General features: G+C 43.8%; 1 protein-coding gene across 17 annotated transcripts in view; it reads right to left on the bottom strand.

The window, feature by feature from the left end:
* The window catches only part of AAK1 (AP2 associated kinase 1), a 136,567-nt gene that overhangs the window by 35,752 nt on the left and 72,929 nt on the right, over positions 1-27,886 (bottom strand). For 8 of the 17 annotated variants that reach the window (XM_073653612.1, XM_073653615.1, XM_073653616.1 and 5 more), the window contains exons 7-17: positions 26,099-26,231; positions 24,594-24,697; positions 24,200-24,279; positions 23,220-23,374; positions 22,486-22,766; positions 20,983-21,159; positions 20,516-20,745; positions 19,243-19,400; positions 18,805-18,921; positions 17,004-17,102; positions 11,144-11,245 (exon numbers count right to left, since the gene is read on the bottom strand). In XM_073653612.1, coding sequence (XP_073509713.1) covers positions 11,144-11,245; positions 17,004-17,102; positions 18,805-18,921; positions 19,243-19,400; positions 20,516-20,745; positions 20,983-21,159; positions 22,486-22,766; positions 23,220-23,374; positions 24,200-24,279; positions 24,594-24,697; positions 26,099-26,231 — 1,636 coding nt within the window. The remainder of the gene's footprint in view (positions 1-11,143; positions 11,246-17,003; positions 17,103-18,804; positions 18,922-19,242; positions 19,401-20,515; positions 20,746-20,982; positions 21,160-22,485; positions 22,767-23,219; positions 23,375-24,199; positions 24,280-24,593; positions 24,698-26,098; positions 26,232-27,886) is intronic. The other 9 variants (XM_073653617.1, XM_073653624.1, XM_073653622.1 and 6 more) reach the window with 3 other exon arrangements.

The following is a 27,886-nucleotide window of genomic DNA, read 5'->3' as shown; positions in this document are numbered from 1 at the left end:
CTTACCCTACGGGCCGATGTTAAAGCTACCAAAATAATTGTTTTGAGAGTTATGTACAGTACAGACCAAAAGTTTGGACACACCTTCTCATTTAAAAATTTTTCTGTATTTTCATGACTTTGAAAATTGTACATTCACACTGAAGGCATCAAAACTATGAATTAACACATGTGGAATTATATACTTAACAAAAAAGTGTGAAACAACTGAAAATATGTCTTATATTCTAGGTTCTTCAAAGTAGCCACCTTTTGCTTTGATGAAGGCTTTGCACACTCTTGGCATTCTCTTGATGAGCTTCAAGAGGTAGTTACCGGAAATGGTTTTCACTTCACAGGTGTGCCCTGTCAGGTTTAATAAGTGGGATTTCTTGCCTTATAAATGGGGTTGGGACCATCAGTTGTGTTGTGCAGAAGTCAGGTGGATACACAGCTGATAGTCCTACTGAATAGAAGAAATGGCAGGAAAAAAGCAGCTAAGTAAAGAAAAACGAGTGGCCATCATTACTTTAAGAAATGAAGGTCAGTCAGTCCGAAAAATTGGGCAAACTTTGAAAGTGTCCCCAAGTGCAGTTGCAAAAACCATCAAGCGCTACAAAGAAACTGGCTCACATGAGGACCGCCCCAGGAAAGGAAGACCAAGAGTCACCTCTGCTTCTGAGGATAAGTTTATCCGAGTCACCAGCCTCAGAAATCGCAGGTTAACAGCGGCTCAGATTAGAGACCAGGTCAATGCCACAGAGAGTTCTAGCAGCAGACACATCTCTACAACAACTGTTAAGAGGAGACTTTGTGCAGCAGGCATTCATGGTAAAATAGCTGCTAGGAAACCACTGCTAAGGACAGGCAACAAGCAGAAGAGACTTGTTTGGGCTAAAGAACACAAGGAATGGACATTAGACCAGTGGAAATCTGTGCTTTGGTCTGAGGAGTCCAAATTTGAGATCTTTGGTTCCAACCATCGTGTCTTTGTGCGACGCAGAAAAGGTGAACGGAAGGACTCTACATGCCTGGTTCCCACCGTGAAGCATGGAGGAGGGGGTGTGATGGTGTGGGGGTGCTTTGCTGATGACACTGTTGGGGATTTATTCAAAATTGAAGGCATACTGAAGCAGCATGGCTACCACAGCATCTTGCAGCGGCATGCTATTCCATTCGGTTTGCGTTTAGTTGGACCATCATTTATTTTTCAACAGGACAATGACCCCAAACACACCTCCAGACTGTGTAAAGGCTATTTGACCAAGAAGGAGAGTGATGGGGTGCTACGCCAGATGACCTGGCCTCCACAGTCACCAGACCTGAACCCAATCGAGACGGTTTGGGGTGAGCTGGACCGCAGAGTGAAGGCAAAAGGGCCAACAAGTGCTAAGCATCTCTGGGAACTCCTTCAAGATTGTTGGAAGACCATTTCCGGTGACTACCTCTTGAAGCTCATCAAGAGAATGCCAGGAGTGTGCAAAGCAGTAATCAAAGCAAAAGGTGGCTATTTTGAAGAACCTAGAATATAAGACATATTTTCAGTTGTTTCACACTTTTTTGTTAAGTATATAATTCCACATGTGTTAATTCATAGTTTTGATGCCTTCAGTGTGAAAGTACAATTTTCATAGTCATGAAAATACAGAAAAATCTTTAAACGAGAAGGTGTGTCCAAACTTTTGGTCTGTACTGTATTTTGCAGACAACTCCTGAACTGGTTCAAAGGGTTCCATAGTTAGGGAGTCAAGTACTAAATTCAGGTTCCATGGAGGAACTTTGGGTATTGAGACTGGCCTAGATCTACCACAAGATTTAATGAACCTTGTAATCCATTTATTGGCTGCGAGGTTATGGTTATACAGCACACCCAAGGCAGAAACCTGGACCTTAAGTATACTGGTAGCCAGACCTAACTCAAACCCTTTCTGTAAGAACTCCAGGATGGAATTAATTGAAGGTTTTTGGTTTAAAGGCTGTCCTAGGAAATCTAAAAATTTTCTCCATGTTCTATCATAGATTTTGGTGGTAATGGGCTTTCTACTTTTTAATAGAGTAGACACTAAACCTGATGAAAAAGCTTTGTCCCTCAATATTGCCCTCTCAAATTCCACGCTGCTAGGTGGAAACCCTTCACTTGAGAGCGGAATATTGGTCCCTGAGCTAGAAGGTCCGGGGTCTCTGGTAGGATCCATGGGTCTGATCGTGACATCATTCTCAAAAGGTAGAACCATGGTCTCTTTGGCCAGAAGGGGGCTATGAGAATCACTCTCACTTGATCCTTCCTGATCTTTCTCACTACCAGAGGTATCATAGCTATTGGAGCGAAGCCATAGGCCAACTCGAAGCTCCAAGGAATCTGGAGAGCATCTATTGCCAATGGGTTTCCCCCTGGGTCTAGTGAGCAGAACTTCTCCACTTTCCTGTTTTTGTCGGCGAACAAATCTATCTCTGGTAGACCCCACAGCTGTACTATCTGATGGAATATACTGGGATTCAGGGCCCATTCCCTTTGTCTCGACTTCTTACGGCTTAGGAAGTCAGCTCTCGTGTTTTTTATGCCTCGTATATGTAGCGCAGTAAGAGGCAGAAGATTTTACTCCGCTATTTGAAAAAGCCTGCCTACTGCTTCCAGAAGAGAAAGATCTTGTTCCCCCCTGGTGGTTTATGTAGGCCACAGTGGTTCTGTTGGCCGACATAATCCGAACATGACGACCCTGGAGTAAAGGGAGGAAGCCTTCTAAAGCGTCCCTTACTGCCCATAGCTCTTTTAGATTTGACGACTCCTTTTTCTCGAGGAATGACCAAGAGCCTTGAATTATTTGATTTTCCAGGTGTGCGCCCCACCCTGAGTTGCTTGCATCGGTCGTGATAATGTTTTGTACTGGTGTGTCCCACTGGACCCCCACAGATAAATTTGACCTGTCTGTCCACCGCAAGACTGCGTTTCTGGTTCTCAAGGAGAGGTGTACCTTTCATTCTGAATACCCTTTTAACAATCTTTGTGCTGACAAGATTTCCCACTGAAGGTTTCTTGTGTGAAATTAAGCCCACTTGACTGCTGGAATGCATGATGTTAGAGTACCTAGCAGGGATATAGCCTTCCTTAAGGACATGTCTGGGGTGTGTATGGCTGCTGAGACCAAATTTGTGACTTTGTCTATTTTGCTGTCGGGTAGAAGACAAGTCTGACACACGGAGTTTAGAGTAAACCCCAGAAAGGCCTGGACCCTTGCGGGTTCTAGCCTTGATTTTTGGGTATTGACCATCCAGCCTAAGTTCTGCAAGACAGCCATAACTTGATTCAGTTGTGAAATACAGTGGCTCTCTGAATTCCCCACTATAAGGAAGTCGTCCAGATATGGTATTGTGACTGTATTTTGAATGCGAAGAAAGGCTGTCACCTCAGCTATCAGCTTGGTGAATACCCTTGGAGCAATTGACAACCCAAAGAGAAGAGCTTGGAACTGGAAGTGTCTGCAACTCCCTTGGACGTAAAGAGCAACCCTTAGATACTTTTGATGATCTGGGTGAATTGGGACGTGATAATACACGTTTTTGAGATCTATCACTGCCATAAAGCAATTGTGAAAAAGAAGATTTATTGTTGAATTTATAGATTCCATTTTGAATGTACGGTTGTCTGCAAATCGGTTGAGGCCTTTTAGATTTAAAATAGTTCTGAATGAACCATCCGTTTTTTTTTTATTAGAAAGAGAGGGGAATAAAATCCCCTTCCTTTTTGACTGACCGGAACTTCGCATAGCACTCGTTTGTTCAACAGGCTCAAGATCTCTGATTCTGGGGCCAGCTGTTCGTCTGGGGATTTTCTTACAGGAGTCATCACAAAACGAGCGGCGTGGCTGCTGAAGGTATTGAATTCTTAGTCCATCTCTCACTATGTTGAGGACCCAGGGACTGTATGAAATGTTTTCCCAGGCCTGAACAAATTGAGAAAGTCTCCCTCCAACCTCTAGCCTGGCGTCATTGTGGAGGTTTTTTGGAGGCGGCAGAGGGACCTCCGAACATATATCCGGACTCTTCCTTGTTCTTGAAATCCCACTTTCTTTTCTCTCCCGGGGGGCGACCTCTACTAAATTTCCCCCTTTGAAAATAGGTCTTCCTGGTGTCCGCCAAAAACCCAGGGAATCTTCCTTTTGTGTCGCTCACTTTCTCAAGGACATCGTCCAATTTTTTGCGAAAGAGAAATTGACCGTCACAGGGGATAGAACACAATCTAGATTTTGATTGTAAGTCCCCAGGGCATCCCTTGAGCAACAAAGCTCGTCTAGCCGCGTTTGATAGACCAGCCGACCTAACTGACAGTTTTACTGAGTCAGCAGAGGTATCTACTAGGAAGGCAGTTGCACCATGTAACAGGGGGAGGTTGGCTAGAATTTTTTCCCTTGAGGTCTTATCATCTTTCAGATGATCTTCCAACTGCTGTAACCATATCATAAGGGAACGAGCGGTACATATTCCCGCAAAGGCTGGCTTTAGACCTCCTGCTGCGGATTCCCAAATATGCTTTAAGAAGGTATCCGCCTTTTTGTCTAAGGGGTCTCTAAGTACCCCTGAGTCTTCAAGAGGGAGTGCCGATCTTTTTGATGATCTAGACACTGCAGCGTCACTTTTTGGCACCTTATCCCAGTTTTCAGAGTCCTTTAGGTCAAAGGGATACTTCCTCTTTGAGGATGAAGACAAGGCTCCTACTTTCTCAGGCTTCCTCCATTCTCTATTGATAAGTGCCTGGACCTTAGTGTTCACCGGGAAGGTGCGTTTTTTCTTTTCTTCTAACCCTGCAAACATGATGTCTTCTAGGGTCTTAACGGATTTATCTTCCTTTAACCCCATAGCGGATCTGACAGCCTTTACCAATTTATCCATGTCTTCTATAGGGAAGCATGGTCTCCCCCCTCTATCACTGTCTGAAGAGGATGTGGATGAGGCCCCGCTACGACACTGTCCATCCAATAACACAGAGGAGTCAGAGTCAGAAGAAGGATCATATAGGATTTTTCTTCATTTCCTCAAAATTGTTTTAAGGGAACCCTCTACCTCCGATCTGATGACAGACCCGAGGCTAGCTGCAAAATCCAGGGTACCCTCACAAATAGTTTTCTGAATGCAGTCAGAGAAGAGCTCCTTCTGCCAGTCTATCGCTAGCGGGCATTTGCATATCGCACATTCCCTGCTCCGCTTCTTGGTGGTAACTTTCCTGGGTTCCTCCTGGTGATTTAAACACACAATAGGAGTCCCATTAGCAAATATATCTAGTGACATTCACGAAGATTACTCACCCCGCCACTGCGGATACCGGAATTGAAGACTGTTTCAGGATACGCGACGCATCCCTCCTGGAGACAATGGAGTCCTGAGAAGCTTTACCCTTCTGACTGGGACGACTGCTGCTCCTACCGCTGGACCCTCTACATGGGCGAGCAGACGGAGGTGGTGATGAAGTTGGTAGCGACTGTGGCCGTGGTGACAGCTGCTGCTGCTCTATGTCAGACATTATATCGGGACCTTGAGCAGCGTTCTGACCCCAGGTGCTCCTTTAAATAGGGAGATAGGCGGGGTCAGCCACCTCCAGGTCCCTGCGATCTCCTTGCGGTAATTAGACCTCCTCCGTATGGCCGCCGTTTCTGCAGCCGCCAGCGTTTTGCCATGTCGGCCGGCATTATACGGGGCGCCGCCATCTTTCTTTCGGCGCCGCCCCCGACGTCATCGAGGCACACCCTACCCAGCGTGCCCCGTGCCATGACGTCAGAGGCACATGACCACGGTCACCCGGTCACATGGGCGGCAGGGGGAGGGTGGCGTGGGGGTGTACAGAAGCCCAGGACCTCCGCACCGCCAGCGCCCGCACGTGCAACAGGTCCCCGAGGAACCTGCGGACGGCACTACCAGCACCTGAAGGCCGGCGCCACAGACAACCGCTCGCTCTTCCAGCGCCGGAACATGCCTGGGAAAGAATCTTCAGCGTGACAGCCGCCTGATACTTCATGAGGATTCCCACCAAGGACAGGAAACCAAGTGAAGCGGGGGAGAGGTGCCGCCCTTTTATTTCAGATGGTTTCCTGTCCTCGAAGGGTGGATCCTCTCTCAGGTGTGCTGTCATGGGTGAAGGGAAAATCCTCAGTGATAACGTAGGCAATGTACAGTACAGACCAAAAGTTTGGACACACCTTCTCATTTAAAGATTTTTCTGTATTTTCATGACTATGAAAATTGTACATTCACACTGAAGGCATCAAAACTATGAATTAACACATGTGGAATTATATACTTAACAAAAAGTGAGAAACAACTGAAAACATGTCTTATATTCTAGGTTCTTCAAAGTAGCCACCTTTTGCTTTGATGACTGCTTTGCATACTCTTGGCATTCTATTGATGAGCTTCAAGAGGTAGTCACCGGAAATGGTTTTCACTTCACAGGTGTGCCCTGTCAGGTTTAATAAGTGGGATTTCTTGCCTTATAAGTGGGGTTGGGACCATCAGTTGTGTTGTGCAGAAGTCAGGTGGATACACAGCTGATAGTCCTACTGAATACACTGTTAGAATTTGTATTATGGCAAGAAAAAAGCAGCTAAGTAAAGAAAAACGAGTGGCCATCATTACTTTAAGAAATGAAGGTCAGTCAGTGCGAAAAATTGGGCAAACTTTGAAAGTGTCCCCAAGTGCAGTTGCAAAAACCATCAAGCGCTACAAAGAAACTGGCTCATATGAGGACCGCCCCAGGAAAGGAAGACCAAGAGTCACCTCTGCTTCTGAGGATAAGTTTATCCGAGTCACCAGCCTCAGAAATCGCAGGTTAACAGCATTTCAGATTAGAGACCAGGTCAATGCCACACAGAGTTCTAGCAGCAGACACATCTCTACAACAACGGTTAAGAGGAGACTTTGTGCAGCAGGCCTTCATGGTAAAATAGCTGCTAGGAAAACACTGCTAAGGACAGGCAACAAGCAGAAGAGACTTGTTTGAGCTAAAGAACACAAGGAATGGACATTAAACCAGTGGAAATCTGTGAATTGGTCTGATGAGTCCAAATTTGAGATCTTTGGTTCCAACCACCGTGTCTTTGTGCGACGCAGAAAAGGTGAACGGATGGACTCTACATGCCTGGTTCCCACCGTGAAGCATGGAGGAGGTGTGATGGTGTGGGGGTGCTTTGCTGGTGACACTGTTGGGGATTTATTCAAAATTGAAGGCATACTGAACCAGTATGGCTACCACAGCATCTTGCAGCGGCATGCTATTCCATCCGGTTTGAGTTTAGTTGGACCATCATTTATTTTTCAACAGGACAATGACCCCAAACACACTTCCACGCTGTGTAAGGGCTATTTGACCAAGAGGGAGCGTGATGGGGTGCTACGCCAGATGACCTGGCCTCCACAGTCACCAGACCTGAACCCAATCTAGATGGTTTGGGGTGAGCTGGACCGCAGAGTGAAGGCAAAAGGGCCAACAAGTGCTAAGCATCTCTGGGAAGTCCTTCAAGATTGTTGGAAGACCATTTCCAGTGACTACCTCTTGAAGCTCATCAAGAGAATGCCAAGAGTATGCAAAGCAGTTATCAAAGCAAAAGGTGGCTCCTTTGAAGAACCTAGAATATAAGACATATTTTCAGTTGTTTCACACTTTTTTGTTAACTATATAATTCCACATGTGTTAATTCATAGTTTTGATGCCTTCAGTGTGAATGTACAATTTTCATAGTCATGAAAATACAGAAAAATCTTTAAATGAGAAGGTGTGTCCAAACTTTTGGTCTGTACTGTAAGTCAGTGGTCAGAGGAGACAAGGACGCCGAGAGATTATCATCTTACCAGAAAAGGTCATTCCTTGGTAATATCTGAGCTATTCTTCAGCTTCTACCACAACATGGACAGCTCCTGCCTATATTTACCACATAATTAGATTTTCTTTATAAAAGTGGCCCATCATTAGGAGGGGTATTCTAATTTCACTAATTGATGGCTAATAGCTAGGATTTGCCTTCACTCTATGATTGGTTGGATACTGACCTCCAGGTTTCCAGAACCCCTTCATTCTCAGAACTGATGGGGAACCCAGAGGTTGATCCCTCATCCCAATTCCCATCTCATAATTGCTAGGATATGGCTTCTCTGTACGATCATGGGGTTTTGACCCATCACTTCTGAGACTGAAGCAGCCAAGCGTTGGACCCCCATCATTCAACATCTGATGACATGTCCTAGTAATCCGCCATCATATCACTAGGATATGCCATCACAATATGATCAATGGTGGTTCATCCTCAGTCTCTCATCGTTCACTTAGGGATTGGTCCCTAGGAGATCGGACCATCAATGATCACAAGGGGATGGCATATCCTGGGGACACGAGATGGAAATACCATTTTAAACAAAGTAGATACAACCATTTTGTATTACCAGAAGGCTGATAAGGCTACATACACATTAAACAAGTCAGCCAAACCCGCTGATTCCGTCCAGTCACCTAATGTGTATGGGGCCTCCCCAGTCTCCCCCAACACTGATGATGTCAGGGAAGAAAAGGATCTGGCCTGCTGAATTTCAGAAGCAGATCATTTCTTTCTCCCTGTCAGGGTGTTCTTGGAGAGGCGCTCTCGTAGAGAGCATGGCCGGGCGTTGAAGTGTATGGGGGAGTCTGAAGAGACATGTAAGGCGGCCATTAGTTCAGATCAGGAGATGTGATGTTAATGGCAGCTGTAACATATGGCTGCTATATGGTGAATGCCACACCCTATATCAAAACATAGTAATAAGTTGCAGCTGCAACAAGTTATCTACCGGAATTTAAAAGGAAGCAATCATCAAAAAAATGACCTGTTTAAATCAATCTTGCAACTTTGACAGGTTATTGTGGCTTTTTCAGACTCGTAAGTTCTGTCCTTTCAGGAAGAGTTTTCAGCAGGCTCCTTATCAGTGGCAGGATTACATTGACCGGTAACACGGCTGTACATAGCTGATAACACAGGATCCACTATTCACAATAGGTGGTGTCACCGCTGACTCTGCTCCCCTGCCCTTCACAAAATGACCCTTGCACAGGCGCATTAGATGCTTCAAATCTAAAAATAGGGTCAGGATAGACCATTATGGCCATGTACACATGTTGTTTCCTGAAACAATAGGAAGTTAATGTCTAAAAAAAAATTCCTTGTGGCTGGTGTGAGAACTACTAGAGTTCTATTTTTATAGAGATTGTGATGTATTAAAGGGAACCTGTCACCAGAAATAAAGCTATATGCGGATATGTGGGTTAATCTGCAGGATGATAGCGTTATTATGCTGCCCGGCGCCTGCACAAAGCCGAACGCAACGGGGAGAAAATGAACTTTATGCTCCCCGCCAGCATTCGGATTGAACCATGGGGGTGGGGCCAGTTTAGTCAACGCTCTGAGAATACAGAGCGGCTGCTGTAACCGCGCCCCTGGCCCTGACTGACACTTGCACTGCATTGAGGCCAACTGTCAGTCAGGTCCGGGAATGAGGCTATTACAGCGGCCGCTCTGTATTCTCAGAGCGGTAACTAAACCCGCAGCGTCCCAACCCCCCTGACTGAATACCGAATGCTGGTGGGGAGAATAAAGTTCATTTTCTCCCCGCTGCATTCAGCTGCGTGCAGGTGCTGGGCAGCATAACTCTTAACCTGCAGATTAACCCCTTATCCACATGTTAACAGTGTTATTTCTGGGGACAGGTTTCATTTGAACAAAAAATACATTTAACACAAAAAACTGATTTAAGAATAGGTTGTTCTCAGATTATAGCTTCCCTTCAATGTAATTATACTGGAAAGGTACATTATACTCCTACTAAGATATACATAATTCTCTAAAAGTAGAAGAGTAGATGACTCCTTTAAATTCAAAGAGGTTATGAGAAATGTTTGCACCTTTTATTTTTTTAAATAGATGGTGTGTGAATTTATGCAATTATTTAATTGCTACAACTAAGTGTTCCTCCACTTCCTTCTGTATGTAGGTTAGAAGGAAGGGCGAAGCAAATAGAGGAAATTAACAGGATTCCATAACTAGACAATACACAAGGATTGTTATGTAGTTTGGAATCATGGAGATACATGGGTGTGTACAGAGCTGTATACACAAACGGTAGGATATTTTCCATCAAGACCATTTATAAAAATTATCTAAGCTTTTATTGCTTACCCTATCCCCAGTGGAGGTGACATCTGCACCATTCATTAGCTACTGGGCGGTAACCCATAAGCCGTTACTTAAGAGAGTCACAGTGGTCCATGGCTCCAATAATCAGGCAGTATACCTATTTATGTATTTTATGCTTTTGTGCACATATAGGTGCAGTTTAGTCATTTGACTTATCCTACGGGCTCTAGCTAGTGCAAGCGCGGTAGCACCATTGTAGTTTTCTTATTCCTTCTAGAATAGGTTTTTCTCACAGAGACTGTGTTAGTACCAGCAACTGCACACAGCCTAACCAGGGTAGCGAGAGTGTGTGTTTTTATACATCATTTATAAAAGTTGCTAAATATTTATCATGAAGCATTAGTATAAACTGGAAGAATAACTGCAAAAAAAAAAACAAAACAAAAAAAAAAAAACCATACAGCCTTAACATTTTCTACATATACTTTGTTTTAAAGGAGGTGTCCACTACTTTCACATGGATGCCTATTTGTAGGACGCGGCACCCCCACAGATTACCTGTCATCAGTGCTGGCGGCGGTAGCCGCCGGCCGGAAGTCCTTACTTGTGGTGCTTGGCTGTCCATCTGTAGTGGCCGAGGCGGGGTACTACACATCCGCCTCCCATTCAACTGAATAGGAGGCAGATGTGCAGTAACAAGCGCTGGCCACTACAACTTGACGGCCAAGCAGCGCAGGCAAGAACTTCCGGCCCCACCACCGATAGCAGCTGATCGGCGGGGGTGCCGCGTGTGGGACCCCGGCCGATCATACATTGATACCCTATCCTGTAGATAGGGCATCAATGTGAAAGTAGTTGACAACTTTTTTAAACTAAACTTGTCTTTTAAGTTGTTTGGCATTGTATCGCTGACACAGCGCGGTCAAGCTGGATTGTCAGCCAAATAATCAATAATAATAATAATAATAATAATAATAAAAAGAAGTTATGAGCTGCCCAGTCCATCCCACAAGTCTTTACCATTCATAGTTTCAGAGGTGCTCCCAAATGGATCTGCCAGTTGTACAAGGTGAGGAAGCAGAAGCTGTGGCTCCGGAGATTTCAGACCCTCAATCAATTTCTCTGGGTCAAGCAAAAAGGAAAAAATAGAAAGAAAACAAAGGAGGAAGAATAAAAAAAAAAAAAGAACATTTCATGAGGGACAAGCGAAGCTTAGGGCATAGCATGCACATGACAGGCGGAAACACTGCGGCGGATGGCAGATCGGTGGTGCTTCCCACGGCCATCTATAAAGTGTACCTTCACTTTACACAGAATGTAGCCCCACAGGTAAACTGTAAACTTGCTGTACTCCTCCAGACTTATCCTGAGAAAGCTTTGTGCAAAACGTCAGCAAACGGGGTCAAGTTTACATTAGTGGGTTACAACCGTATGGATATTGTCAGTATAGCTGAGCCAGTGTCATTACTGCATCCAAAGTACAAATACACACACACACAGAAATTAATTGGAACACCAAAAAGGAAAAGTTGTGGAACGTCTCTCCGGTGAGGGGTGACGATGTACAGTAGCCGGACACCATTAGTCTTCATTCCAGGTACACCAACAGCTCGACTTTCCATTGATTTAGTGATGGAACCAGTGGTACGACCATTTCTCCAAAATGTCCCAAGAGCGTTTTTTTTTTATTTATTTTTTTTTAAACATGATTGATAACAAAAGGTCGTATGCTGCTTCCACTACAGTGAGCAACCTGCATGGCCTAAACATTATACCAGGACCAGCAGTGTCTCCGGACTTGTCTCCCATCGATAACATCTGGGACGTCATTGGTCGGAAATTGCAAATGGAGCTGCCAGCAGAGGATCTTGTTGATTTGCCCAAGAGCATTCAGTGCAGAAGATTCCTCAGACCATTAATAACCTCATTGATAGCAGCCAATGTGTGTTAGTGCAGGGATTTCTGCGTGCGGTGCTCTTACTCTACACTGAATACATTGAAATGTTTTGAAAATGTTGTTTACATTTTATCATCATCTGCATATCAGCAACTCAGTATCTATCCATTCCGTGATTTCCTTAATTCCATGACTTTTCCTTTCCGATATTGCAATATCAATGTTGAGGAGTGTATATATAGACACATTTAAAACAAATACAAACACATATATATTATGTATTACATGCCACTGTAAGAAATATATACCAGTGGAATGTAATACATAATATGTGTGTGTGTGTGTAATAATAATTATATATATAAAGAAATATAACACACAGTGGTAAGTAAAAGTTTGGCCACCCTTGGTAAAAATTACTGCTATTCTAAGGATGAAATGATCTCTAAAAGGCCTGAATTTAAAGATGACACATTTCCTTTGTATTCTATATAGATACATATACACCTTTTTTTTTCTCCATCTTTTACATTTGAAAAATGAAAAAAAAAAAATATATGGGCAGATGCAAAAATTTGGGCACCCTGCATGGTTACTACCTAGTGGCACCCCCTTTTGTTTTGTAAGTATCACAGCTTGTAAACTGTTTTTGTAGCCAGACAAGAGTCTTTCAATTCTTGTTTGAGGGATTTTCATCCATTCCTCCTAGGAAAATTCTTCCAGTTCGGTGAGATTCCTGGGTCGTCTTACATACACTGCTATTTTGAGATCTAGTCACAGATTTTCAATGATGTTCAGGTCAGGGGACTGTTAGGGCCATTTTAAATCCTTCAGCATGTGCCTTCTGAGGTAGTCTATTGTGGATTTTGACGTGTGTTTAGGATCATTATCCATTTGTAGAAGCCATCCTCTTTTCAACTTCAGCTTTTTTACAGATTGTGTTACGTTTGCATCAAGAATTTGTTGACATTTCATTGAATCCATTCTTCCCTCTATCCGTGAAATGTTCCCCGTGCCATTGGCTGCAGCACAATCCCCAAAGCATGATTGATCCACCCCCATGCTTAATGGTTGGAGAGATGTTCTTTTCCTGAAATTCTGTACTTTTTTTTTCTTCCACACATACCTTTGATCATTGTGGCCAAAGAGTTCTATTTTAACCTCATCGGTCAAAAGGACTTGCTTCCAAAATGCACCAGGCTTGTTTTGATGTTCTTTTGCATACTTCTGGTGTTGAATTTTATGGGGAGGACGCAGGAGAGGTTTTCTTCTGATGACTCTTCCATGAAGGCCATATTTGTGCAGGTGTCTCTGAACAGTAAAAGCAGAAATTTTGCTTGGTCTTTCAGACCTTATCTTGACCTCTACTGTTCCTGTTAACTGACATTTCTTAATTACACTTTGAACAGAGGAAAGAGCAACATGAAAACGCTTTGCTATCTTCTTATAGCCTTCTCCTGCTTTGTGGGCCTCCACCATTTTCAGAGTGCTAGGCAGCTGCTTAGGAGAACCCATGGCTGCTGCTGTTTGGCACAAGGTTAGGAGGAGGTTGGATTTTTATAAAGCTGGAAGATATGCATCACCTGGCCTTTACGAACAATGATCGTGAACAAGTCATAACCCTAACAGGCTAATTAGGGTCTGAAACCTTGATCAAAGTTATCTGAGCACACAAATCTCTAAGGGTGCCCAAACTTTTGCATCGGCCCATTTATCTTTTTAAAATGTAAAACATGACAATATACATTTTTTTTTTGCCTAAATACAAAGGAAATAGGTCATCTGTAACTGGGCCTTTTAGAGATCATTTCATCTTCAACTTGCTTCACTGTTTACAAGAACAGTAATTTTGACCAGGGGTGCCCAAACTTTTACATGCCACTGTGTGTATATATACACAGACACACACACACACTCCTGTACATACACTATTCATTAGTTTCTACAATACATAATGAGCAGAACTCCAAATTTTAGCAAGTAAACAATCACTGGGTGCAAAAATGGAAGTACACTTTATATAAGCACACACCGGAATAAAGCACAGTAAGGATTGTAATCACTTTAGGTTATTAAATCTTAAAGGGAACTTGTCGTCATCTGTTTCATAGCACGAGCTGCATGATTGAAGCCAAATATATTTTTCTCTGAATTGCTCTGGAGATTAAGAGAACATATATAGTTAGAGGACCCAGGCGGGGGCGGGACTAGTCTAGTCTCTGACTATGGTTCTTGGCTAGCTTCTCCCAGTGCCACTCTAGATGACTGATATATCTCTCGCTATGGGAGACACCTGTCAATCACCTACAGTGGCACTGGGACAAGCAGGCCAGAGCGGCACCAGACTACTCTCATCTCTGGCCATCGTTCCTGGCCGAATCCTCTAATTATATCTTCTTTCAAACATCAGACCATTTCAGACAAAAATACACCTGGCTGAAATCATGCAGCCAGGCTCTGATTCATGCTGCCCATGATCTATGATTTGGGAAGCATAAATTAAGGGACAGGTTCCCTTTAAAGAGAACCTGTCAGGACAATTTTACTATTGAAGCTACTGTATAGCTGTATAGCTCCTAGTAAAACAATAAAAACACCTGTTTTGTAATAATCCGAGGTGCCAGGGTTGAAAAATCAAGGCTAGAAGCCACATGTAAATGACCCTGGAAGTGCATTGGGGGCGTGTTGATAAAGGGAGTGCAGAAAAATTTGCATGTGGCTTCAAAGCTTGATTTTTCATCACTTTCACATAGGATTACTATACAACAAATATTATTTTTACTGTTGTATTAGGACCTATACAGCTTAGTTTCAATCGTAAAATCCTCCTGACAACTTCCCTTTCAGATGGAAGATCACCCAGCACAAGAAACCTTCTAAGGTCTTGTCCAAGGCTTTCATTGCACTGCTGGTAGTCGGGTATGCTGTACTGAAAACACAATGGGGATCACTACAAAAGTAGCAGAGCTGACTATGACAACACTCTGATAAAACATTAGCTTTCCCCTGTATCCCTATGGTATTTCACAGAATAGGATACCGCAGCAGAAATGGCCAAAATGATAAACCTGGCTCTGCTACATGTGTATGTATGTAAATTGTAAGCAAAGATAATCAGACATTGCTTTATAAGGGAATTCTTATCTCATATATGTATGTTAAAAGCGGATCCCAGCAAAGGAATCTGCATTTATGTCATGAGCAGGGATCCAATGTGCCACACTGATTGTTTGTATGGGAATCGCAATGAACGCTCCACTGACAGCAGGGCAGGTCAGGGCCTGGAAACATGTGCGACATTGCTACATTGCAGAATAATTTTTACTATGGGCCTAAGAACTAACAGTCAGGTCGTTGCTAGCTACCTACCTACCTACCTGTTGTGCCCGATGCTGATCTCTGCTGATACATAGCGATCACAGACCGTTCCTGCCGGCGATTCCGCGACTTCCGCTGACATCACATTGACAAAGCAGCAGCTTTTCTTCTGCTTCGTTAACGGGGCGTGACTGCTGATCTCGCGCTGATTGACAGCCGGCTCCCATTACCCAACTGCGAAGGGCTGCCTGTCAATCAGCATGATGTCAGCAGTCACGCCCCGTGCAGTCTGGAAGAAGAAGAGCTGCTCTGTAGACGTGGAATCGCCGATGGAGCGGTCAATGATCACTCCGTGCCGGACAGAACAGGCAACTACCTAATTAGAAACTACCTACCTAGTATTTAAGCCTATAGTAAAAAAAAACAACAACAACAAAAAAAAAACAAGTCCTTGATAAACCCTTTAAGTGAATGATCGCACTGTGACCGGTAAATTTCTCAAGATCAAAATCAATGGGCCAAGTAGCTTCAACCTGAATAAGTCTGTTACTCAAAGTAACACTGACCGTATCGACCGCTAATAAAATAAAACAATTTATACTGTTCAATGTGGAAATAACATTTCCTGTAAACTATCACGATGCAGACTGGCTGCTACTGACAGTTCATATTATGATTAAGTCACGGCCAGTGAACCTTAAAAGAAAAAATTTGCAAGGGCTCATTAATAATCTTCATTACTGTTCAGCCTTTGCAAAGTTGTGAATTTTTGCAATATATTTCATTACCCTATTTAGCTTCCTGCTCTCCCAAACACTATAACGCAGGGCTGCTCCACATTGTCAATTTGTGGTCCTTTAGAAGCTGCTTTCAGCCGCTGCTCAGCAGCTTGGAGCACATGACATTCCCCGTCTGAGCCTCTCTGCACCCCTTCACCGTACCGACAGAAGGAAAGTTCTGTACACAAACTGAATGAAGTAGATCTTGTTGAGCAGCAGTTTAGAGCAGCTTATAAAGGAGCATGAACTGGCCGAGTGATAGAGCCCTGCAGCACAGTGTTTAGGAGATAGGGAAGATAAAGATTAAAAATAAAAATGAAATTACAACAGCATGTGCTATACAATATAAATAACGCCAGCATACTACAGGTCGTTACATTTGCAGCAGCACTAAAAATGTATGGATAAAATTGGGTTTATTTTTTTTGGAGGACCTGGTGAGTGATTTTTTTAAATGAAATTTTAATAAACTTAATTCTACTTTTTTTTTTGTCCCACTAGGGGACTAGAAGCAATGATGCTTGACTGACTATTGATGAAATGATCGCTCCTATAATGCTCTGAAAAACATAGTATTCAACAGCATTATTTCTGCCAGTGTCAGGCAGATACTGATGGCAAACCGCAGGGCATATACTAGGTCCCTGGCTGTCATTGAGTCTGGTGATTGTGGCTGACTGACGGAGCCGCTCTCACACGGTCATTATTGACTAAAGCATCTCGGGGGTTAAACTCCAGGCATTGTAGTTATGTCTGCTCCAAGTAGATGTGGATTATAGCTGTGCTCCCCTCTGGAGTCTGCATGATATCCCTGTGTGTACAAGCACAGACACCAAGGGGTAAAGCATGTAGGAAATGGTCTCTTTTCTTTTGGCCATGTCATTACCTGGAGTTTCAGAGAGAGGAAGAGGTAAGAAGGGGTCAGGAGTTTTGTGGAGCGGAGGGCTGAGATCCTGACCCTGCACGTCCACAGGTTTATCCACAGCTGAGGCCCAGAAAGAAAGGAAAAAAAGAGAGGAGAGAAAGACAAGTGAAAAGTCAGAAGAAAAGTTGAAGACACACACACTTGGTAGAGTTATCAAGGAGCACAGCCGGGTGTATATCAAGAGTTCACCTACATATGTAGCAGGGTCTGTGGTCAAAGCTCCAACAATGGATTTGAAAGTATTAAATTCTGAGTACAGAGCCTCGTCCTTACCACTGGATGAATAACATACAACCCTTCCTGACTTTTTCACCCATAATTCTGACATAGCACAGATTATGTACTGCAAGCAATACAAGTGTCCACATTGCTGAAAGATAATCTATCACCAGGCTTTTGCTGCCCCATTTGAGAGCAGCATGCTGTAGGGGCAGTGACCCGGATTCCAGTGATGTGTCACTTACTGGACTACTCACTGTTATTTTGATAAAATCACTGTTTTCTCTGCTGCAGATCTAGCAGTTCTCTTAATGCTGAGCTGTTTAACCCCGCCCACACCACTGATTGGCATCTTTCTACCTATGCACAGTGTACACAGAAAGCTGACAATCAGTGGTGGGGGCAGAGTTATACAGAGAACATGTATAGGGGGGGACTACATGGTAGCAAGTTTACTAGTCCTCTAGAAATAATATCATGCTAATAAAACAAGAATTTTAGCAAAACTACAGCAAGCAGCCCAGTAAGTGACACATTGCTAGAATCTGGGTCTCTAAATTATGCTGTTTTTATATTACGTGGCAAAAACCTGGTGTCAGGTTTCCTTTGACCCCTTATTTACAAAGATGTGGTGATTCTGCCATGGCTCTGAGTGAGGAGTGGAGCGGCTTATAAAAGCCATTGTGGGGGTTGCATTTTTTACCAAATATCATGGCCCCCTAAATCTTGCCATTGTGCCCTTCTCGATCACACAGGGACGTCATAGCTGGTCAGTATGCTATTAGTTTATGTGGGAAAAAAATTAAGTAAAATGAGATCCTAAGACTTACAAAACATTCAGTTTCGTGGTGGGAGATCGTATACCAGGCACATCTACAAGCTTCTTGGAGAAACAGAAGGTCTCCGTTTGGATAACGTCGACCAAGCTCCCATTAGTTTCTGACTATCCCTATGTGTAACATGTCTGGGAGGGTTTGGGTTAGTGTTGGTTTCAGAGAAGTATAAATGACCAATTGAGGGCACATTGGGCAGGGTGGTAGGAAATTATCTCTCAATGGTCCAAAAGGTGGGTGTTCTCCAGCACCAAAAGGAAAGTATTTTTAACTTAGCCTTTAATCATAAAAGATAAAAAATTGGGAGAATGTGCACATATTAAAAGAGAAAACCCATAAGGTTTACGCGTTTTGGGTAGAAAAACACTTTATTATAGCTGATGGTTAAGGGCTTTTCTAGCAGAAACGCACAAGCTTTATGGGTTTTATTTTTTATCCTATATTATTTTATAGGCTAATTTTAACTACCTTCTTTTGGAGCTGGAGAGCACCCCCTTTTGAACCATTTATAGCTTTTTGACCTGGAAGCCAGACCAGTGCATATGCCGCGCATACTCAGACTATCTAGCCTTGAAGTCTCTGTGGGAAACTATGCCCGAAACAAGACCAGTCACTAAATGCAGAGTTTTCTTCTAGGAAATTGGTGAATAAAAAGTAGTATAACTTTCCAACCTTCAATAGGCACATAAAAGTGATTTGCAATGAATTACCTGCTCCACCAGAAAACAGAGAAGGTCCAAAAGCATCAGCCTGGGATACAGCAGGGGGCGCGGGGAATCCGGACAGAAGATCCTCTGCGGAGCTGCTCAGCTGCTCTGGAGGTTTATCTATGAAAACCATGAAAAATAGAAGAGACTGTTAGAGAGCAAAATGGACACAGACAAAATGTACTACCATCAAATATGTCTATATCGATCAGTCGGTGCTGTTTATTCATTAGCATCTGCCTGTTCGATAAATTAAGATTCCATCGCAAGCACATTCTCTGGCAAGTAAGAAGTTTCTTGATCCAAATCTACCCCTGACTGATGGAGTGGAGCCCCCTAGTTCACGTATCTCAAACAGACACATGTGGAAAATTTAGCAAAACCGAAGGAGAAATAGGTAAATATAATTTTACAAAAATTGTGGCAAACATTGCATCTTACTTTCTCCCAGCTTGGCAAAATCCTTGTTGAGAAGTTCTTCAGCAGTGAGTTTAGAGAAGTTGTCATCATCAAATGGGTTCCAACCTGTAGACTCTAGGGGGTTGTGGACATTCTGCTGTGAGGTCCTTGGAGATCCGGAGGGGGTTGTAGTAGCTGACCTTGGAGATGGAAAGATGAACAAAGGCCTTAGAGGTGTTGTCCATCACTTGGTCAATCCCTTGCAAGTTAAAGCATGTCCCACGTAAAATAAGAAGAGTGTTCCACAGCAATGTCAGGGCCGGGTCTGTCGATGTTCACAGGATGGTATTGTGTCAAGTGAGCGCTTCAGCCTATCGGCAGCCGCTAACTGGCTGTAATGCTTACGTGGCATGATGTCACCTGTGCACCGGCAGACGCGGTGCTGACATTGCAGGAACGGCGCCAGTCCAGGAGGGGAGTATATTCTGCTTTTATTTTACATGGGGCATGGTTTCACTTAAGAAAGGGTTGACCAGGTAGCGGACAAATACTTTAATTCCTATAAGTACCCTTGTGTACTATTAAACAAAATGGGCTTCACTAAATCCAATTCTGCCTGTGTTTAACAGAAAGCACGGTTCTTGTCATTTTCCAAAATCAGACAAAAAAAGGTAAATGCTGGAGTAGCTAAGGCCATAGAGTTGAGTAAAAGGATTTGCAGGACAGAGATCCAGCGGCCACTTCGGTAGTCCATGGCCATCAGACCAGAGCCCTGAAACTTCCTTTTAATTGCTGGAATCACCGGTGCGTCTCCAGATTAGTAGGCCCCAGAACACAGGGATGCAGAAAGGCAGGAGGTTCACAGAGCACCGGTCTGGCGGCCATGGTCTATCAAAATAGCTACTGAACCCAGGTCCTGCAAATCAGGGCTGTGGAGTCGGAGTCTGTGTAAAATGGACAGACTCCAACTCCTAAAATATATAATAAATTGGGTACAGTAGTTCAATGCAGTTAGTGGGGAATATTTTTTCATAAGAATTTGGGAAAGTTATGAAATGTCCTATAAAGGTCTGTCCTATTCCTGATCTAAGGGTCTAGACTTTTAGCTGAGATGAATCTGGGCTACAGTAAACTTATCACTTAAACATGAGCCATGTATGAGGGAGTCGGAGTCGTGGAGTCTGTGTCATGGAAATTGAGGAGTCGGGAGTCGGAGGTTTGGCTTATCGACTCCACAGCCCTGCTGCAAATCTTTTCTCATCTCTACCTACACCCATCACTTACACTGGGCCGTTATGTGTTCATTTATACATACTTCGACTTATTGAGGTTTGCCTCAGCCGCTGCCGCCTGGAGTAGCTGTGTAGATTTACTAGCAGGAACACCAAAGACTGCGCTGTGTGTGACATCGCTCAGGATCCTCCGGTGCCCCCCACGCTGAGTCTTAGGAGAGGATGGTGGGGTGAAGGAGCCCAGTTTAGGTCCTGCAGCAGGCTGTGTTGTTGCTGACTGAGGTTTTTGAGAGGCTCTTGGCGGAGCTTGGATCTATTGCATATAAGAAACCAGTTAAAATGATATCAACGGTAAATGACTGCGCTCCTGGAAGACAGTGGACTCCTTATTACTCATCCAGGAAAAGCCAGATACAGAATAGTCCCTAGAAATAACATGTACAATAACACAGAATATGACTTAAGCAGTCAATTACAGCATATGTGAGGTCTTGTCTGTATGGAATCCACCCTAGTATAGTATAAATATAAACCAGTAACGCAAATATACCTGTTCTTGAGCAGCAGGGACTTGAACATTTGTAGGCAAAGCTTGTGGCTGGGTGGGAGCCTGCATTGGGGCCACCACTTTCTGCTGCATTGCCGCCTGCTGGGCTAGGATCTGCTGCTGCTGCTGCTGTTGTATGTAGTAGGCTTGAAGCATCTGCTGCTGCTGCATGGCCTGCATCTGTGGATCACAAGCAAGAGGAGAATAGTTTTGGTCATATCAAGCCATCTCAGAAATGCTTTTTATTAGTATGTTGGATAGCAAATTTAAATGTAAAAAAAAATTAAAAATAAAATGAATAATATTTTACTACTTCGCATCTGCAGCTTGCATGAATTACAGTGCACTGTAAGCAGCTCCAAGTCATTTAGGGTCAATTCTGACAGCTCCGACCTAACTCTCTTTCCCCAAATGCTTATCTAAGTTTAAGCTTTAAGCGTATCATTTACAAAAAAAAAATATGTTTCATATAACATGGGGCTTGCTATGTGCAAGTGGGGTTCGAAGACACACACTGAATAGGCAAAACTCTGCGCTAAACTGCGTAGCTCCTGCATGAGTTCCACACACTGAACTGTGTAAGGGTGCATTAGGGTGTCTAACGCCATACCCAGCTTTCACCACAAAATTATGTGCAGACCCTTAGATTTACTATTGAGCCCATACACCGTTCTGTGGGTGCAGCTTATTAAGAAGCCACACACTTCAGAGCATTGCTTTTGACCGATCACAGGTCTGAGGACCCAGACACCCACTTGTAGAAGATAACAGCTCCTAGGTTTTTGAAATGAGAAGACAACAGTGCTGGAGACACAACCAACAGGCAGCCAAGAGCAGCTTGCAATGTATGAGAAAACATGCAAACTGCAGAAGCAAAAGAACAACATTAATGCTAATAAAAATGGATTACAGAAATGTTTGCTTTGCACATAAAAAAAGGAAGAGCATTAAAAAAGAAAAAAAATGCAAAAGGTGTCTAAAGCCTTTAATAAAAAAAAGTCATAATAACAGCAACAAGATGCTAAACTTGGTCAACTATTCCTACACCAGGCTACACTCGTAGTCAAACCAAATGTGTTTCCAGCATGTGAGCACCTATTACGTGACAACTGCAGCATTAGCAGCTATTCCACAGAACGGAGATTATGACTGCACTTTTTATTCAGTCTGACTATATCTGTATCATTGCATTATACCCCCCACCGTTCTTCTCATGCATATGCAATTCAAAAGAATTGACTTGGAGGACACTGGTCTAGCTGACACTTGATTGTAGATATAGCAGTTTGATACCTCAGTGTATAGTGGAGTAGATTGACCCTGGAAACCAGGCTGGACAACATACATATATTGGATGGGGTGAGCTGTATCTACACACATTTTTGTATTACTTTGCAGGCCACAAACTCTTGGTAAATGCTCTGGCACATGACCATAAATACCAGACAGCTATTCAAAAGCACTTAGTGACCACACAAGGGTCATTTTCTGGAGCATAAACCTCACCTGCTGAGCTTGGAGCATCTGCTGCTGATACAATGCTGCAGCCTGTTGCTGCTGCAGAAGTTGCTGCTGCTTGAGATAAAGTTGCTGCTGCTGCGGATGAGAGGCCGGCTGGGCAGCTGGAGTTGCAGGCGGCTGCACAGAAGCTGCGGTCTGTGGAGCGGTGGTCACTGGAGTGGCCGGTTGTGGGGAAGGTTGGGCCGGTTTAGGAGTTTGCTGAGGCTGAGTAATTGGTTTTGCAGTAGGCTGTACAGGAGCAGGGGCGGTGGGCTGGATAGGAGCCGCTATAGGAAAACACACAGATAAAACATGGAGAACAGGAGGCTACAATTAGGAAACCTTGTACTATAAGCAGCACGAGTCTGGAACAGTAAAAGGACATTGGTGGTAATATAGTTGGAAATAAAGAAAGGATTTTATATATAGTTTATAAAGATCTGTACACGAGGGTTAAGGGTGACCGCTAAAGCAAGAAAACTACATGCAACTAAATACTACAGATTAATGGACATATTCTACATAATTTAGCTTGGGTTTCTCAGCTGTATGAGCGTGCCGTCCAAAAGTAGATGTTGGTGAAAGTAGGGTCGGGTATGAAGGATTTTAACATGCCCGATACTTTTGTTCTCTGAACCCTTTGGCAGTGGTTTACTCCTCTCTTATGAGATCACCGAGCAGAGATTGCCTGTGTGTCACATCGGTGAAAAATCAATGGATGACCCTAGAGCCAGACATACCTGATGGGGCAGCAGCTGGCTGCACGGTTGCCCTTTTTCGTGGGGTTAGGGCCGGCTGAATTGGAAGCATTCCAGGGTTTGGTTGGGTCTGACCAGCTTTTGGTCTTTGTCGAGGAGCAATGGAAGTTTCAGTAGTTGGAACAGGGTCTGTCAGCCTGCAAAACAGGACCAGGGAAAACTCACTATACAGCTATTCCAAGCCTTCTATTAGAGTGCTTGTCTCATGCTGGTAAATGGGTAAAATTGCAAAAGTCCTTGGAAAAAAAAAAAAGCATCTTTGCAATTTATTAAAAAATCTCTCCGTGCTCAAGAACTAAGGGATTTTTAATTCTGTAGCTTTCAACTTGTGCAAAGGTCACCGGCCAATTCCGCAGTCTATCAGGGGTGGCCAGTTACCTAGGCAAGGAGTCGGTTCTTGCATGCCCTTTAATTTAGAGGAAGCGCTGTTCTGAAGCTGGACAGATCACTGAACCAGGTCCGCGTCAGTCCCCCTGCGCTCCTCCGATGCTGTAGAGGCAAAGCGGACTAGACCAGAGGAATATCTACATAACAGAAAAAAGTGCACTCCTTCAGTGCAGAGAGCCAACAGGTCAGGAGGCCAAACCTGCTGGTCCGTAATGATGAGGAGGGTGCACCCGTAGCAGATGTTGGAGCATAGAAAGGTTGGGCGTTTCGGATTTTAGATTTCTGGCAGAAGCTTTCTCCCCTGTCCCCATTGACACCACAAGCACACTTGACCGAGTCAAGAGTGCAGGTGTAGGAGGTCGGAAGAAATCGCTCCTGGCCAACAGCTATTTAAGGTGTATGGTGGTCAGCTTAAGAGTAGCTCCTGCTCTAGAGGACTAGAGGACTTTACTGACATGTAAAGAGTTGTAGAGAATGAATTTTTTTTTTTCAAAAAGGTTTTGTCTAGGAAATCAGACCATGTTTGGCCGCTAACAATACAGATTCTCGCAGAAAGCAAACCTCCTGGAACTTACCTGGCCTTCGGTTGGGATTTCTTAGCTGCGGCTTCTGCTGCTTTCACTGGTTCAGGCAACTTTACAGGGATGATGGAGTCCTATATAACACAACAGTGCAAATTCTCAATGTAATCCCGCCTTCCTTAAAAACTATAAAAATATAAAAAGTGTAGTAGAATGGAATATGTGAAGAAAATCCCCATTACTTCACACAGCAAATGCCCAAAGCCAACCGGTCAAGTAAAATCCCTGGCTCGCTCCCCAGCTACTGGATAAGAAAAGGGACAACCAAGGGCAGGGGTAACGTGAAGGCCCCGAGCCCCAATGTCTGTGTAGGACCCAGGTGCGACTGCTACTTCTGCACCCCCTATAGCTACAACTCCAGACACAAAGCATCGGTATCCGCACTTACATGCACATTAGGTACAGGACATTCTCTCTTCACAAGCTTAAAGGCAAAATAAGATACTTGATAGATGTCAGGTCTCTTGTCTGGATCTGGTTCCAGCATGTACCCTGAGATACAAATATATGTGTTATGTAACGTATCATATTAGCGGGTTACCGTCCACAGGTGGAGCGAGCGAGATATCCTGCCTGTAATACAATAAGGACCCTGCCAGCAATAAGTTTACTGCATTTCTGTTTCGCTTGCATACATCAGAGTTGCACTGGTGAAGATGAAACACTCTAGTTTTTTTTGTTTCTTTAAAAGGGAACCGGTCAGCAGGTTTTCCCCATATATAGTAGGGCCAGCACCTGTATGCCCTCATATGCAGCATTCTAGGAGTATATAAGTCCCCAATGTGCTCTGCATAAACTAAAAATAGCTTTTACTATACTCGCCTACAGGGTGGTCCGGTCTGAGGGGCGTCACTGGTCTAGTTCTGTAGGTCCCTCCAAGTCCTATACTCAAATGTCGGCTCAGCATAAGGCCTCCTTCACATGTCAATGTCTCCAGTACGTGTGGTGACAGTTTTCACAACTAGAGACACTTACACACACAGATCCATTCAAATGAATTGGTATGCGCACGTCAGTGTGTTTCCACAGACCGCAAAACGTCCCACACACAATGTTATTAGCCTCAGAGGGGGCCAATATCCATGGCCCATTCCCTGGCTATTAATATTAGCCCACAGTTGTCTGTTTAGCCTTTGCTGGTTAGAATTTATAGGGGGACCTCATGTCAATTTTTTTCAGGGGTCTCCCTGTAAACTAGACAGTTAAGGCTAAGCAAACAGCTGTGAGCTGTTATTAATAGCCAGGTTATTATGGGCTAATGGCCTTTTTTTCTCTGGCTAGTAATATCAGCCCCCAGCGGTCAGCTTTCCCTCTGCTGGTTATGAATAATCAGCAGGAGCCCACGCTGTTTTTTTAATTTATTGATTTTACACACAATGTACACTGAGGGTGATGACTACAACTCCCATCATTGTCGCCTGGTCGCGCTGATCTCTGGGAGATCAGGCGACAATGATGTGAGCTTCATTCAGCACCCGGTGCCTGAGAACAGTGCGAACTGTGACGGCTTTTATCAGGCGTCAGTACAAGTGATACTGATGTGGCATATGAGCGGCACACAGTTGCCACATGTATAAAATACATGGACACGGATATATCCGGTACAGTTTTTTCCAGTTCCGGAAACATCAGGACGAGTCAAAGAGCCCTAAGATTCACTTGACTCACATCCATTTCTTGTATAAGCTTGCAACCAACATGATTCCATAATCATATGGAAATGTAACGCTCACTGGTCAATGGATTTTCGTTTTCACAATGAGAGGAATTAAATTGCTGCTTTCCTCAGCTTGATGTGAGATTATCAGACTTTTTCCTTCCTTGCAGGGTCCAATAGGAATAAAACACTGAATACCACCTTTGTCTGCTGATAGTAATCCACCACACACTTACTGATGAGGCAGTGCATGTCATGGGAGTATCGGGAGTTGTCAGGAATGGTAAAATTCCCATCACAGATGGAGACCTGACTCTCCCCGAAGGGCAGCGTGAAGAAGCATAGCTTGTAGAGCAGACATCCCAGGGCCTGTCAGACAAGAGGATTAGCATTAGTGCTCATAGTATATTACATATTCCAAGGCTCTGATCCCAGGTCATCACTTACATTTGCCCATGTGCTCACACTCTAAAGCAGCCATACACATAGGATGGCTGACGGACGAGCGCTTGTCCTGAGCGCTCCTGTGCTCTCACAGAAAAAGCAGTCACCAGAGATGTCTGACCGCCGCCTATCTCAGGGAGAACAAAGTGATCGGCATCTCCCACCCGATCAACATCTCCCTTGACCATCAGTTGTTCGGGGCCTCCATAAACATTGGACTATTGGTCAAACCCATTAATATCAGTGGGTTCGGCCGACAGTCTCATGTTTACAGGGGTCTCAATTGCCCTATTCAGATTTGGCCTGAACAAAAGTAGTATCAGGTCTAAGGATTTGCCAAGTCATGAAAAGGACTAGCACCTCAAAGGTAACTTCTGATAACACTACTAGGGAATTGTAATGTAAGCAATTACATAATTTATCATAACCCTACACTACATTTGTTACAGGAAATCAATGAGTAAGGTCATTATAAAGGCAGCAGGTCCTGTAGAGGTACGAATCATACGGCAATTTTCTTTGTATTGAACAGGGCAATTTATGTCCGGTAAACAGATCTGCTCCAGTCTCAAAATAAATGACAGAAAAAAAAAATCAATGGCAATCACATTGCGACATTAAAATAACACTCGAGTTAAGCTACAAGAAAAGCTGAAACAATTAATAGTGTGGTCTGCAAAGTCATTGCTGCAATCTCATGCTAGCGAACAGGCGACTGATTGTGGGCTGGAGGTAATAAACCGCCTGGGTGGCTGGTAGGGACAATACCAGTAGGGTAAACTCAAACCTTGTGGATTTTCTGCACACAAATCCACATGGATTAAGCACCAAAGATGTGTACAATAAGCATATTCTGGACAATCCCCCTGGTGTTGAAAACCTGTGGGCGGATTTTATCATCTGCAGAATGTCATCTCTTTATACAGAATCAGGATGGATTTCACAGTTTGCAATGTGCAAATGGTCTCTTCAGAGAGGAAGAGGACTAGAACTCTAGCACAAACTATTGGAAGCAGCGTCACTCTCCATAAGGAGAAATGTCACCCCTTGAATCCCAGTCCAGAGCCTCTCAGCTAACCAAATCAGCGCTCATACTTTGCACTGAGGAGGGGCAACAACCCGAAACACTGTCTACAAATTGAGATTCTGGTTTGGCTTTTATGCCAAGTCATATTGCTAGGCTCGTTAAAGGGTCGATATTGACTTTTAGGATGGCTGCTTCCAATAGGTGGCATTAGAGTTCTAGTCCTCTTCCTCTCTGAAAAGACAATTTGTATATTTAATTTCCCAGAGGAGCATGTATGGCTTATAAGTCTCCTTACTCGTACATGCCAGGCTTGGCTTGTCACTCTCCACAAGGAGAAAAGTTATCCCTTAGACCACAGTTTGCAATGGAAAGGATGAAATCTGCACCAGATCCTCAACAAAACATGTACCAAAATACGCCTTTAACCCGATTCTACTGTAGAAAAAAATACATAATGTGTGGACCTACCCTTTCTGTAGATAAATAAACCATATTTGGCTACAACAAAATGTGTGCGTGTTACTTGTAGACTTAATCACTGATTTGGTAACAG

This window comes from Phyllobates terribilis, unplaced genomic scaffold, assembly GCF_046119375.1.
Source record: "Phyllobates terribilis strain yellow unplaced genomic scaffold, ASM4611937v1 Scaffold_11__3_contigs__length_659146591, whole genome shotgun sequence".
NCBI lineage: Eukaryota > Metazoa > Chordata > Amphibia > Anura > Dendrobatidae > Phyllobates > Phyllobates terribilis.
This window is presented reverse-complemented; position numbering and strand designations above follow the sequence as displayed.